Source organism: Erythrolamprus reginae, chromosome 6 (assembly GCF_031021105.1).
Source record: "Erythrolamprus reginae isolate rEryReg1 chromosome 6, rEryReg1.hap1, whole genome shotgun sequence".
In the NCBI taxonomy this organism is placed as follows: domain Eukaryota; kingdom Metazoa; phylum Chordata; class Lepidosauria; order Squamata; family Dipsadidae; genus Erythrolamprus; species Erythrolamprus reginae.
The window spans coordinates 7,824,707-7,840,020 of record NC_091955.1 but is presented as its reverse complement, the minus strand read 5'-3'; the positions used below and the strand labels follow the sequence as shown (position 1 = coordinate 7,840,020).

The following is a 15,314-nucleotide window of genomic DNA, read 5'->3' as shown; positions in this document are numbered from 1 at the left end:
GTAAACTCTGATAAGTAGTGTGAGATTGCCGGAGCACAAGCTACGTAGGATTAGGTTAACAACTCTTGAAGCCTTTTTGGCGATGTTGTTGCAGTGGGCTTTGACACTTAGGTCATTTGATATAGAAACATAGAAGATTGACGGCAGAAAAAGACCTCATGGCCATCTAGTCTGCCCTTATACTATTTCTTGTATTTTATCTTAGGGCGATATATATTTATCCCAGGCATGCTTAAATTAAGTTACTGTTGAATTACCGACCACATCTACTGGAAGTTTGTTCCAAGCATCTACTACTCTTTCAGTAAAATAATATTTTCTCACGTAATTCTAATCTTTCACCCAACTAACCTCAGAGTGGGGCCCTTTGTTCTTGTGTTCACTTTCCTATTAAAAACACTTCCCTCCTGAACCTTATTTAACCCTTGAACATGTTTAAATGTTTCGATCATGTCCCCCTTTCCCTTCTGTTCTCCAGACTGTACAGATTGAGTTAATTCAGTCTTTCCTGATACGTTTTATGCTTAAGACCTTCCACCATTTTTATAGCCCGTCTTTGGACCCATTTAATTTTATCAATATCATTTTGTAGGTGAGGTCTCCAGAACTGAACACAGTATTCCAAATATGGTCTCTCTAGCGCTCTATACAGCGGGATCACAATCTCCCTCTTCCTGCTTGTTATACCTCTAGCTATGCAGCCAAGCATTCTACTTGCTTTCCCTACCGCCTGACTGCACTGTTCGCCCATTTTGAGACTGTCAGAAATCACCACCCCTAAATCCTTCTCTTCTGAAGTTTTTGCTAGCACAGAGCTGCCAATACAATACTCAGACTGAGGATTCCTTTTGCCCAAGTGCATTATTTTACATTTGGAAACATTAAACTGCAGTTTCCATTGCTTTGACCACTTATCTAGTAAAGCTAAATCATTTGCCATATTACAGACGCCTCCAGGAATATCAACCCTATTGAACACTTTAGAGTCATCGGAAAATAGGCAAACCTTCCCTAATCCCTACCAAACCTATGATATGAGTATTCCGGGGTCTTTTACTGAGTGGAGGTTATCTGTGAGATTTTGATTATTCAGTTTATATTTGAAGTTCTGATTCTTTTTTGCCGATGTGGAGGACAGAGCATTTGTTGGTTGAGATTTGGAGTTGCCAGGTGTTAGACCAATCAGAGACAGAGTCTAGGTCTTTTTGGAGAATAGCTGTGTTGTCGGTGATGTTGGAGAGTTTTACATCGTCGGCGAAGAGACCACAGTTGTTTGTGATATGATTATTTTTATTTTTTATTTTTTTATTTTGTCCAATACATAGTACACATTGAAGAGAATAGATATGTGATAATATAAATAAAGAAAAGAATAGAAGAAAAGATATAAAAGTATAGGTGAACATATTTGAAAAGGAAGAAAAGATAAATGAGATAAGGAGAGAGAATTGGACAGGGGACGGAAGGCACACTGGTGCACTTATGCACGCCCCTTACTGACCTCTAAGGAACCTGGAGAGGTCAATCGTGGAGAGTCTAAGAGAAAAACGTTGGGGGTTGACACTACTGAGTCAGGTAATGAGTTCCACGCTTCCACAACTCGGTTGCTGAAGTCGTATTTTTTACCGTCAAGTTTGTAGCGGTTAATATTAAGTTTGAATCTGTTGCGTGCTCTTGTGTTGTTGCGATTGATGTAGAAGAATGAAGAGTGTTGGTCCCAGTACGCTGCCTTGGGGAACGCCACTTTTAACAGGGACGGGGGTAGATATGAAAGTAACTGATAGACGTCTTGATGAATGTTAGCGTCTAAGAGTCTAAATATTACCGATTCCAAGAACCAAGGATGTTTGGTTGCCAAGTCTGGGAAACTTTGAATGTAGACATAGATTGTCATGAAGTTGCTTCTCCTTTTGTATTTGTCTCTCAGCTTTTTCCCTTTGGCCTGTGGGCCACTTAACCTTGATCTGTTCAGGAGATTTTGAAGTTAGGCTTGGTAGGAGAAAAACTTCACATTCTTTTGTTTGTTGAAGCATTTGCTGAATTTTTCATTGCTGAAGTTTCGCCTCCGTTGGAATCCAAGCTTATGTTTTGACTTCTTAGAAAACAAAACAATAATTTATGTTTCCTCTGATGATTACCCAATTCTTGCAACCGTCCACTATCCAATTCTCAAATCATCTCGTTTTTTCTCATCATTCCTATCATCCTTTTCCTCCCACTTAGGACTGTAGGACTGTAACTTGTTGCTTGTACCCTAAGATTTTTTATTAATATTGATTGTTTCTTCATTGCTTGTTTGACCGCTATGACAATCGTTAAGTGTTCTACTTCTTGATTCTTGACAAATGCATCTTTTTCTTTTATGAACGCTGAGAGCATCTGCACCAAAGACAAATTCCTTGTGTGTCCAATCACACTTGACCAATAAAGTCTTACAATAAAGCTCACAGTCACTCATGCCCTCATCACCTCAAGGTTTGACTACTGTAACGCTCTCTACGTGGGGCTACCTTTGAAGAGTGTTCGGGAACTTCAGATCGTGCACTCTGGAGGCTTCCGGGAAGCTTCCTGAAACCACAGAGTGTGAAAAACAGCACAACAGGGCAAACCGGAAGTCCGTTTTTCCAAACTTCTGGTTTGCCCGTTGGGCCATTTTTTGCACTCCAGAGCTTCAGTTATCTTTCAATTATCTTTTTTTTCCAGGCTTGAGGATTCCTTGGTGGTCTCCCATCCTAGTTCCAACGAAAAAGCACCAGTCAATTTTGCAGAGGTTTCCTAAGTTGAACCATTGCTTCATGGAGGCCTCAAGGGAGCTGCCAGATGATTCACAAGTCTGAGATTGGCAACTCTTTCCCCTCCTCCTCCTCTTCTTCCTCCTCCTCTTCTTCCTCCTCCTCCTCTTCTTCTTCTTCCTCATTTCTTCTTCTTCCTCCTCCCCCTCTCCTTCTTTCTCCTCTTCTTCTTCTTCTTCCTCCTCTTCTTCTTCCTCCTCCTTTTCTTCTTCTTCCTCCTCCTTTTCTTCTTCTTCCTCCTCCTCTTCTTCTTCCTCCTCCCCCTCCCCTTCTTTCTTCTCTTCTTCTTCCTCCTCTTCTTCTTCTTCCTCCTCCTCCCCTTCTTCTTCCTCCTCCTTTTCTTTTTCTTCCTCCTCCTCTTCTTATTCTTCCTCTTTCCCCTCCCATTCTTTCTCCTCCTCTTCTTCTCCCTCCCCCTCCCCTTCTTCCTCCTCATCTTCTTCTTCTTCCTCCTCCTCTTCCTCCTCTTCTTCTTCCTCCTTCTCCTCCTCCTCTTCCTTCTTCTCTTTTCCTTCCTTCACCTCCTCCCCTTCCTCCGCCTCTTCTTCTTCCTCCTCCTCCTTCTCCCCTTCCCCCATCTCCTCCTCTTCTTCTTCTTCATCTTCCTCTTCCAGCCCCTCCTCTTCTTCCTCCTCCTCCTCCTTCTCCCCTTCCTCCTTCTCCTCCTCTTCTTCCTCCACCTCCTCCTTCTTTCCTTATGTGCTAAACGCCAACCACAATTTCTTACAACATCCCAACATCAGACGGGCTATGTTGGAAAGTGCATTGTGGATTGTTGGGAATTGTATGTCCCCCTGCTGGAATTCCATGTGATTCAGTCTGCTGACTTCACTGCCGTGGTTTCTAAAGTCTGTACGTGCAACTCTTTCCAAGACTGATTAAAGTCAGATGGTTCGCTATTCCGTAAAATAGTTGGCAGGGCCAAAATGATGTAATCCGGAGGTAGATTCTTGCCAGATTTGGCTTTCTTCCCCCTCCTTTCATCCACTGCCCAACTTTTGTGAACCCCAAAATGTTTTCACATCCTTCCTCACTGCACAAGACAGATCACTCATCCCATCAGAAACAAAACCAAAGCCTTAAGCATACAAAGAATTTTAGAAGGTTAAAAAAAAAACCCTCTCTACGGACGTACGTAGAAATATATATGCATGTGCAAAAGCGCAACCTGATTTGTGTTAAGAGCCTTAAACATACAGGAAATGGACAAAAAGATGGAAACACCTAGCAGCTCCTCCGTGGAATCCAGATTTGTGAAGCTCCCTTCAAACAGTTAGGCCGTTTTTTGCACTCTGGGGCTTCAGGAAAGCTGAACCAGGTTGGGAACCACTGCTATACAGGGATTCATTCGTTCATTAAATCGTTCTTTCCGTTCGGCGATGTAGGATGGAGCCGTCTTGCTCTTACAGAAATCAACAGAAAAATGTTCAGTAGCAAACATTAGCCCTTTATAGCCGTGTAATCAAACTAGGCTTTAATGGAATAGTAGCCATTCCCAACATTTATTAATTCATGCTGTGGGTCAGCAAAAAATCCAGTGCTGACTCTAACGATCCTCATTGCCAGAATTAATTTTTTCAGCAGAAAAGGGTGTTTTGTTATAAAGAAGAGAGGAAGGGAGGGAGAGGCATTTAAGAAACAAAAAACCCCACCCCGTTCCTTGTTCTTTTGGCCAAAAGTGTGCAAGATTGTGAATTTGCAAGTTTGCAAGGTCATAACTTTATTCGACACGCTGGGTCCCATCACAGCACTTGGCAAAGTGGACAGAAAGGGAAATAATTATATAACAATCCAAGTGGCCTTTGCCATTATTCTGAGACTGTCCAGTTCTCTCCTTGTTTTTTTCAGTAGGTTTCGGTTCTTTGGCATATTTTTGAATTTTTATTTTTTTATTTTTTTGCTTCCCAACGTAAGCCTGTTAGGCTTAGCTCTCTTTAATATTATTCCTATGCAAATAGAAATGCACCAGATAGCAAATTTCTGGGAGTTAATTAAATGCAACCCTTTTAAGAGGTATGGGACCAATGCGTTCTAATATAATAATAATAATAATAATAATAATAATAATAATAATAATAATAATAATAATAGAATAGAATAGAATTTTTAATTGGCCAAGTGTGATTGGACACACAAGGAATTTGTCTTGGTGCATATGCTCTCAACGTACATAAAATAAAATATACATTTGTCAAGAATCATGTCGTACAACACTTAATGATTGTCATAGGGGTCAAATAAGCAATGAAGAAGCAATATTAATAAAAATAATAATGAGCAAGCAAAACTACTGTGGGACTTCCGACTTCCGACTGACCGAATTCTGAAGCATAACACACCAGACATTGTGATTGTGGAGAAAAAGAAAGTATGGACATCGCAATCCCAGGAGACAGCAGAATTGAGGAGAAGCAGCTAGAGAAATTAGTGAAATACGAAGATCTAAAAATCGAGCTGCAACGACTCTGGCATAAACCCATGAAAGTGGTCCCAGTGGCACTTGGCACGCTGGGCGCAGTGCCAAAGGATCTCAGCGGACATTTGAAAACCATCGGAACTGAAAAAATCTCCACCTGTCAATTGCAAAAGGCCGCTTGACTGGGATCGGCAAACATAATTCGCTGCTATATCACGCAGTCCTAGGTGCTTGGGAAGTGCCCGACTGGTGATGAAATACGAAATCCAGCATAGTGATCTCGTTTGCTGTGTTGTATTGGCATAATAATAATAATAATAATAATAATAATAACAACAACAACAGCAGCAGCAGCAGCAGCAGCAGCAGCAGCAGCAATAGAATAGAAATAGAATAGAATTTTTATTGGCCAAGTGTGATTGGACACACAAGGAATTTGTCTTGGTGCAGATGCTCTCAGCATACATAAAAGAAAAGATACATTTGTCAAGAATTATGTGGTACAACACTTAATGATTGTCATAGGGGTCAAATAAGCAATGAAGAAGCAATATTAATAAAAATCTTAGGATATAAGCAACAAGTTACAGTCTATACAGTCAACATGGGAGGAAATGGGTGAAAGGAATGATGAGAAAAACTAGTAGAATAGAAGAACAGATTTAGTAGAAAGTCTGACAGTGTTGAGGGAATTATTTGTTTAGTAGAGTGATGGCGTTTGGAAAAAAATGTTCTTGTGTCTAGTTGTCTTGGTGTGCAGTGCAATAGAGTTGGAAGGGACCTTGGAGGTCTTCTAGTCCAACCCCTTGCTTAGGCAAGGAAACCCTACACTACTTCAGAAAGATGGTTATCCAACATCTGCTTAAAAACTTTCAGTGTTGGAGCATTCACAACTTCTGGAGGCAGGTTGTTCCACTGATGAATTTTGTAACAGACAGGAAATTTCTCCTTAGTTCTAAGTTGCTTCTCTCCTTGTTTAGTTTCCACCCACTGCTTCTTGTTCTACCCTCAGGTGCTTTAGAGAATAGTTTGACTCCTTCTTCTTTATGGCAACCCCTGAGATATTGGAACACTGCTATCATGTCTCGCCTGGTCCTTCTTTTCATCAAACTAGCCATGCCCAGTTCCTGCAACTGTTCTTCATATGTTTTATCACTCCAGTCCCCTAATCATCTTTGTCGCTCTTCTCTGCACTTTTTGTAGAGTCTCAACATCCTTTTTGCATTATGGCAACCAAAACACAATGCAATATTCCAAGTGTGGCCTTACCAAGGCCTTATAAAGTGGCATTAACACTTTACGTGATCTTGATTCTATCCCTCTGTTAATGCAGCCTAGAACTGTGTTGGCTTTTTTTGGCAGCTGCTGCACACGGCTGGCTCATATTTAAATGGTTGTCCACGAGGACTCCAAGATCCCTCTCACAGTTGCTACTGTTGTGCAATGTACTGTACCACATATACTGTACCTGTGTTTTTTCTTTTTCTTGCCTAAATGTAGAACATTACTTTTTTCACCATTGAATTTAATTTTGTTAGATAGTGCCCATTCCAGGGGTGGATAATGTAGATAATGTATATTTTTGTGTGCCTGCGTGTAATACATATGTACACATATGGCATATATACATAGAATTAAATAGTATATTTTGGATGTTCAGTAATAGTAAATAGAGAGGGAAATTCTATCTCTTTGAGGCGAGGAGAGGCCAGGCACCCTAACCCTTGACGTGAGTGACATCAAGTTGGCCACCTTTAAGCCACTCATATGACCGTTAAGCCACTCCCCAGTCACATGATCGTCAAACCACTCCCAACTGGTCACATGGCCGGCAAGTCACACCCACAAAATAAGCTACACCCACAGTGTTGTAGTAAAAAAGTTTTGCAGCCCTTCACTGCTTCTCATAATAATAATAATAATAATGATAATAATTTATTTATTCAATTTTTATGCCACCCTTCTCTTTAGACTCAATAATAGTAATAATAATAATAATAATAATAATAATAATAATAATAATAATAATAATAATTTATTAGATTTGTATGCCACCCCTCTCCGAAGACTCACAGCAACAATAAACAACGTACAACAAATCTAATAATTAAAACTATGGCTAAAAACCCCTATCATTTAAAAAAAAAACCAATACTACTCAGTCATAAATCTTACTAGCCAAGGGATAAATCAATTACCCCATGCCTAGTGACATAGATGTGTTTTCAGAGTCTTGTGTGCGTTTTCCATGTTTTTGTTCATATTGTTCCTCCAACCCAAATCCTTGCGTATTACGGCATCTGGCGCTTCAGTTTCTCTTTAAAAAGCTAAAATTGAATTAATTCAGAGTTCGTTAAGATCAAAAGGGCCAAACTTCCTTGAACACTGTGGGAGGCGATGGCATCGTCCAAGCCTGTTTCCATCTGTTATTTATCGCTAGCGTTTGTCCGTCATGGCAACTTGAGAGAGGTGTGGACTTCAACTCCCAGAATTCCCCAGCCAGTCGTGCTGCCTTGGGGAATTCTGGGACTCGGAGCCAACTCCAACCTACAGTTTGCATTCGCAAAGCCCTTGGAGTCATTCTTGGCAAGAGGAATAAATCCAGAAAGCATATTTTCCATCCCGTCCTTCTCCTGGGATCTATTTCTTTTTTTTTTTCCTCTCCTTTCTTCATTACGATCCTTGAACTTTCTGTTTGCGAGAAGTTATAGCTGGTGGATTTAGGGAAGGCTCCTAAACTCTCTATATTTTGCGTGGGGGTTTTATTTTTTTATTTTTTTCTTATTCCTAGGAAGATTTAAGACGGAAACACCCCATTAATTTGCCAACTGGGAACACGTCTTCCATATTTCACTGACTCAATCTGTTATTTATCATCTCCTGGGGTTATTTCAAACTAAGCAACAGTCATCTTCAGCCAAGCCCTGTCCTCCTCTGAGACAGAAGGATGCAGCTGATTCCAAAAGATTTTGCCCAAAAAGGAGATAAGGAAGACCATCCGACTTCTCTGAAGTTATCTACGAGACTCAGAATAACAGAGTTGGCAGAGGCCTTGGCAGTAAAGGGCTGCAAAAATTTTTTACTACCACATTGTGGGTGTGGCTTATTTTGTGGGTGTGGCTTGCGGGGCATGTGACCAGGTGGGAGTGGCTTGGTGGTCATGTGACCGGGGAGTGGCTTGAAGGTCATGTGACTGTCTTAAAGGTGACCAACTCGACGTCACTGACGTCAAGGGTTAAGGCTAGGGTGCCTGGCCTCTCCTCACTTCAAAGAGATACAATTTCCTTATCTATTTACTATTACTGAACATCCAAAATATACATAGAAACATAGAAGTCTGACGGCAGAAAAAGACCTCATGGTCCATCTAGTCTGCCCTTATACTATTTTCTGTATTTTATCTTAGGATAGATGAAATATAGATAATATATAGATAAAATATAGATAATATATGTTTATCCCAGGCATGTTTAAATTCAGTTACTGTGGATTTACCAACCACGTCTGCTGGAAGTTTGTTCCAAGGATCTACTACTCTTTCAGTGAAATAATATTTTCTCATGTTGCTTTTGATCTTTCCCCCAACTAACTTCAGATTGTGTCCCCTTGTTCTTGTGTTCACTTTCCTATTTAAAACACTTCCCTCCTGGACCTTATTTAACCCTTTAACATATTTAAATGTTTCGATCATGTTCCCCCTTTTCCTTCTGTCCTCCAGACTATACAGATTGAGTTCATGAAGTCTTTCCTGATACGTTTTATGCTTAACACCTTCCACCATTCTTGTAGCCCGTCTTTGGACCCGTTCAATTTTATCAATATCTTTTTGTAGGTTTTTTGGAATACTTTTTAATTCCATGTATATATGCCATATGTGTACATACATATTACACACAGGCACACAAAAATATACATTATCTACTATATAAACTGTATGAACACACACACATGCACAGCTCTTCTAAAATTATACACATTCAACTTTATTTACTGCCATAGGAAAAACATACCCAGAGCCCAGAAAGGTGAAAAAAGTAAAAAATTCATTTTTTTTTCTACAGCTTCTGCATACCTGATGGCCTAGAGGTTAACTCTCTGCCTTACAAGCTGCAGGATCAAATCCCAGTGAGGGTATGGCTAGTTGATGAGGCCACAACAAGGCCAAAGTGGATCTATGCTAATCTCCCTTCATTTTCAAATTCAGCAAAAATGTGTGTGTGTGTGTGTGTGTGTGTGTGTGTGTATACAGTGATCCCTCAATTTTCGCGGGTTCAAACTTCGCGAAACGGCTATAGCATGGTTTTTCAAAAAATATTAATTAAAAAATACTCCACGGGTTTTTTTCTATACCACGGTTTTTCCCACCCGATGACGTCATGCGTCATCACCAAGAGTCACTTCTCTCTCTCTTTCTCTCTCTCTTTCCTGTCATTCTCTGCTTCAATCATTTTCTCATTTCTCTTTTTTTCTCCCCTTTTTTCTATCACTTCTCTCTCTCTCTCTACCTTCCACTCTCCCCCCTCTTGCTCTCTCTCTCACTCTCTTTCTCACTCTCTCTCTCACTCTCTGTGAGAACGCTTGCCCCGCCTCTCCTGCAGCCCCCTCGCTGATAGCTGGGACGAAAGCGCTCTCAGCTAAGGGATTGTGAGAGGGGCAGGGCGGCATTCTCAAAGCGCTCAGAGCGGCTAGCAGGAGGAGAAGAAGCCGTAGCCGCCAGCGCTGCTGCAGGAGGACCCGTGTCCAAAGAAAGCCGGTGAGAGGGGCGGATCGGGCGGGTGGGGGGGCAGCAGGGAGGGGGCTGGAGGGGTTGGGGGGTCGGGGCGGCCAACATTCAAAACAATCTTTGGCGGCCTCTGCACTTTCATCGCTCCCCACCCCCAACTTCAAGCCCGGCTCCTTGTGCGGCCTTGGGAAAGGGTGCGTGGGGGTAGTTTTTGGTTGTCCATAGCCAAAAATAGTGTTTTCACTTCCGCATCTCTACTTCGCGGAAATTCGACTTTCGCGGGCAGTCTGGGAACGCAACCCCCGCGAAAATTGAGGGATCACTGTACTGCTCAAAAAAAATAAAGGGAACACATAAACAACACAATATAATTCCAAGTAAATTAAACTTCTGTGAAATCAAACTGTCCACTTAGGACAATCAATTTTACTTTGTTGTCAATACATTCAACTTTGTACAGAACAAAGTATTCAATCAGAATATTTCATTCATTCAGATCTAGGATGGGTTATTTGAGTGTTCCCTTTATTTTTTTGAGTAGTATACAACAGCCTAGCTCTATGTTGTCCTTTCCTTCTTAAATCTACAAACAGACACACACACACATCTATCTATCTCAAGTCTACATCAAGGCCACTCAACATTTGGAGAGCTAAGCTTAGTTATCTTCACTGAATATTTGCAGATGTGCACGCTTTTTGCTCGGTGATTACTGAGTCTCAAACCATCTATTAAAGTTTAAATATAGAAAGAACACTCTGTCCATTTGCCTATTTCCAAACAAAAACCTCCAGGATGCTGTATTTTTTTTTCTTTTTTCTCGAGAGCAAAAATTTCTACGGCACTTAGAACGAGCTACACAAAATACATGAATCTAATCGACGTTTATGTAGCACGGAGTCCTTTTCTACCCCTTTTTTTTTTCTATTTTCAGATTCTTCTGAAGGCTCTTTAAAAGCCGTCGCGTATCGAGGGGATATAAACGCCTACATTCTTCGTCAAACCGGAGAAGTAAACCTGGTTTCTCAGGAAGGTTAGTTGGAAAATTTAAAGATGGATTTTGGGGGGATTTTCTGGGTTCCCCTTAAGAGCAATTTCCCACTTAAGATGCCCTGCGATTGGGGGTGGGTAGCAGGCAGGATGGGTGGAACGCCGTTCCACCGGCGGAAATGAAGGTGGGTACACAGCTCCAGCTGATTGGCGGCTGTCACTTTCTGGATTACTGGTCTCAATTCAGCTCTCCTTTTTTCCCTTGCTGCTGCTCCTACGTCTGCACTCCTTGCTTTTTTCCTCTTTCCTCCTTCCTGGCCTCGGACGAGCTTCCCTCTCTCCTGCCCGGCTCCCCTCCAGCCTCACGCGGCCACCTCCCGCCTGAGGTACAAGCAGAAGGCGTGGGTGGAAGCGGCGCTGGCAGCATTTAAGGTTCTGGCAGCACCCGTTCGCCTAGCTACCCAGCCTGAGGTGGAGGGGAGGTGACCCAGGAAGGACAGCGCGGGAAACGCGAAGCAAATCGTCACCCCAGCGAGCAACACTGGTAAGGTTGTAAGTCGAGGACTTAACAGTTCCCTTGAACGATGATGATCGTTCAAGTTTAGTTTAGTTTAGTTTAGTTTATTTAGATTTGTATGCCGCCCCTCTCTGAAGACTCGGAGCGGCTAACAACAATAAAAAACAATGTAACAAATCTAATATTAAAAAGTAATCTAAAAAACCCCAATTTAAGAGACCAATCATACCAACAAGCATACCATGTATAAATTCTATAAGCCTAGGGGGAAGGGAGAAAAAAATTTCAATTCCCCCATGCCTGACGACAGAGGTGGGTTTTAAGGAGCTTGCGAAAGGCAAGGAGGCTGGGGGCAACTCTGATATCTGGGGGGAGCTGGTTCCAGAGGGTCGGGGCCGCCACAGAGAAGGCTCTTCTTCTGGGTCCCGCCAAATGACATTGTTTAGTTGATGGGACCCGGAGAAGACCAACTCTGTGGGACCTAACCGGTCGCTGGGATTCGTGCGGCAGAAGGCGGTCCCACCTGGTCACATGGCCAGCAAACAACTCTTACCCTGGTCACATGACCATTAAGCCACACCCACAAAATAAGCCACACCCACAATGTGGCAGTAAAAAAATTAGCTGCCCATTACTGCCGGCGATCAGGAAAATTAAAATGGTTTTAAAATGTTGAACAAGCCCAGAGATAAGAGAGGCAACAAAAATGGGGGCAAGATCTAAGGGACAAAACGTATCATGAAAGATTGGAGTCCTCAACTTACAACTTTGTTTGTTTTGCTTTCGATGCCACTCCTCTCCAAAGACTCGGGGTGGCTTACGGCATATAATATAAAACAATGAAACGCGAAGACAATCGGCAGACGTAGCCTGCAGTACTACACTCTAACCACTGCGCCACCATGGCTCTTTGCTTTTTCCGGCCCTGTTTCTTCCCAGGAGATTCCTAGAGAGGCCCCACGGAGATTTCTCCCCACCTTTTCCGGCCCTGTTTCTTCCCAGGAGATTCCTAGAGAGGCCCCACGGAGGCTTCTCTCTGCCTTTTCTGGCCCTGTTTCCTCCCAGGAGATTCCTAGAGAGGCCCCACGGAGGCTTCTCTCTGCCTTTTCCAGCCCTGTTTCCTCCCAGGAGATTCCTAGAGATGCCCCACGGAGGCTTCTCTCTGCCTTTTCCGGCCCTGTTTCTTCCCAGGAGATTACTAGAGAGGCCACACGGAGGTTTCTCCCTGCCTTTTCCAGCCCTGTTTCTTCTCAGGAGATTCCTAGAGAGGCCCCCCGGAGGCTTCTCCCTGCCTTTTCCAGCCCTGTTTCCTCCCAGGAGATTCCTAGAGAGGCCCCACGGAGGCTTCTCCCTGCCTTTTCTGGTTACAGTTTCGGAGGCTCGGGTTTGTAAGTGGAAAATGGTTCTCGAGAAGAGGCAAAAAAATCTTAAACACCCTAGAAAAGTTTGTAAGTACAGTGATACCTCGTCTTACAAACCCCTCGTCATACAAACTTTTCGAGACACAAACCTGGGATTTAAGATTTTTTTTGCCTCTTCTTACAAACTATTTTCACCTTACAAACCCAAGCCGCCGCCACTGGGATGCCCCGCCTCCAGACTTCTGTTGCCAGCAAAGCGCCCGTTTTTGCGCTGCTGGGATTCCCCTGAGGCTCCCCTCCATTGGAAACACCACCTCTGGACTTGCGTGTTTTTGCGATGCTGCAGTGGAATACCAGCAGTGAAAAAACGGGTGCCTCGCTGGTAACGGAAGTCCGGAGGCGGGGTTTCCCAGCGAGGGGAGCCTCAGCGAAATCGCAGCATCACAAAAACACGGAAGTCCGGAGGTGGGGTTTCAAGGACTTCCGTGTTTTTGCGATGCAAAAGACACCTCCATGGGGTTTCCTACGGAGGGGAGCCTCAGGGGAATCCCAGCAGTGCAAAAACGGGCGCTTTGGCTGGCAAAAGGGGTGAGTTTTGGGCTTGCACGCACTAATCGCTTTTATTTATTTAGTTATTTATTTTTATTTATTAGATTTGTATGCCGCCCCTTTCCGTAGACTCGGGGCGGCTCACAACACAATAAAACAGTTCATAACAAATCTAATAATTTACAATTTAAAATATTTTTAAAAACCCATTATTTAAGCAAACATACATACAAGCATACCATACATCAATTGTATTGAATAGGTCCGGGGGAGATGTCTCAGTTCCCCCATGCCTGACGACAAAGGTGGGTTTTAAGGAGTTTACGAAAGGCAAGGAGGGTGGGGGCAATTCTAATCTCTGGGGGGAGCTGGTTCCAGAGAGTCGGGGCCGCCACAGAGAAGGCTCTTCCCCTGGGGCCCACCAACCGACATTGTTTAGTTTTCCATTGATTCCTATGAGAAACATTGTTTCGTCTTACAAACTCTTCACCTTACAAACCTCATCCCGGAACCAATTAAGTTCGTAAGATGAGGTATCACTGTAGAGGCATTCTTAGGTAGAGGTCCCTCTGTATTTCCAAAACTAAGTTCTTAGATGAACCAGAAAAAATTAACCTTCGGTGTTCAAAAAAACACAACCACTTTTGATGTTCCATATCTTCTGTTCCCTAATTTATCTTCCTGATGGATAGGAGAGTGGGTGAATAGGCTGTATGCGGAATTTCTTTCGCCAGCTTTGGTTCCACGTAAATACGGAGCAAACTCTTTGCCAGAGTTTCTTGGCTGGATTACTCCGTATATTTCCAAGCCAGAGCTCGGGGGAGTTTGAAGTGAAGCCAAAGAGGCAAGACCTAAAAATGCACACTCAGTACTTTGTGCTTCCAAGAAACCCAGATTGCAATGTGAACGCTGTGTGTGTGAGGCAGAGAAAGATCAAAGAGAAGAGGTCTCCAGATGGACCAGGTGCCCATCATAACATTTTTTCAGGCAGCGAGCATTCAAAGTAGGATCCGTGGCTTCAGTTTGGGTCCTTTGCAGAATATTTATTTATTTATTCAATTTATTTATTTATTCAATTTTTATGCCGCCCTTCTCCTTAGACTCAGGGCGGCTTACAACATGTTAGCAATAGCCCTTTTTAACAGAGCCAGCATATTGCCCCCACAATCCGCGGAAGGATGGAAGGCTGAGTCAACCTTGAGCTGGTGATGAGATTTGAACCGCTGACCTTCAGATCTACAGTCAGCTTCAGTGGCCTGCAGTACAGCACTCTACCTGCTGCGCCACCCCGGCTCTTATTGATGGCAGAAGTTAGGAACAGATTGACAGTCAAGTGTGAAATATTGGGACTACAGTGGTACCTCGAGATACGAGTTTAATTCGTTCCGGACCTGGGCTCTTAAGTCGAGCAGCTCTTATCTCGAACGACTTTTCCCCATAGGAATTAATGTAAATAATTTTAATTGGTTCCAGCCCTCAAAAAACTCACAAAGTTAGTCTAAATTATGCAGAAAGACATGTTTTTAATGAAGAAATGTACATGTACATATAAATGAATAATGAAGTTTCTTTCACTTAACTTGTAAACTTTCTTAAACTTTTAAATTTACATATGTTCAACTTCTCTGCCACCCAATCCTGTAGGACAGAGGTCCCCAACCCTTTTTGCACCAGGGACCGGCTTTAAGCGATCAAGAGAGGAATGGGTGAATGAATGGACGGAGGGTGGGAAGGAAGGAAGGAAAGAGGGAAGGGACAGGAACAGAGGAAGGAAGCAAGGAAACTTATGAAAGGGGAGAGTAAGAGAGGAATGAGTGAAGGGAGGGAGGGAGGGAAGAAGGTGGGAAGGAGAAAGAAAAGAAGAAATAGAGGAAGGGAAGGTAAAAGAGAGAAAGAAAAAGAGCAAGAAAGAAAGAAAGAAAGAAAGAAAGGGGGAAGGGACAGGAACAGAGGAAGGAAGCAAGGA

The 15,314-nt window shown here is 42.9% G+C and overlaps 1 protein-coding gene across 3 annotated transcripts in view; it reads left to right on the top strand.

Annotated features, from left to right (window-relative positions):
* Positions 1 to 15,314, top strand: part of FAM185A (family with sequence similarity 185 member A) — a 67,296-nt gene that overhangs the window by 38,525 nt on the left and 13,457 nt on the right. For 2 of the 3 annotated variants that reach the window (XM_070755132.1, XM_070755131.1), the window contains exon 6: positions 10,866 to 10,964. The exons of the other annotated variant lie outside the window; for it this stretch is intronic. In XM_070755132.1, the coding sequence (XP_070611233.1) occupies positions 10,866 to 10,964 (99 nt within the window). The remainder of the gene's footprint in view (positions 1 to 10,865; positions 10,965 to 15,314) is intronic. 3 annotated transcript variants of the gene reach the window in all.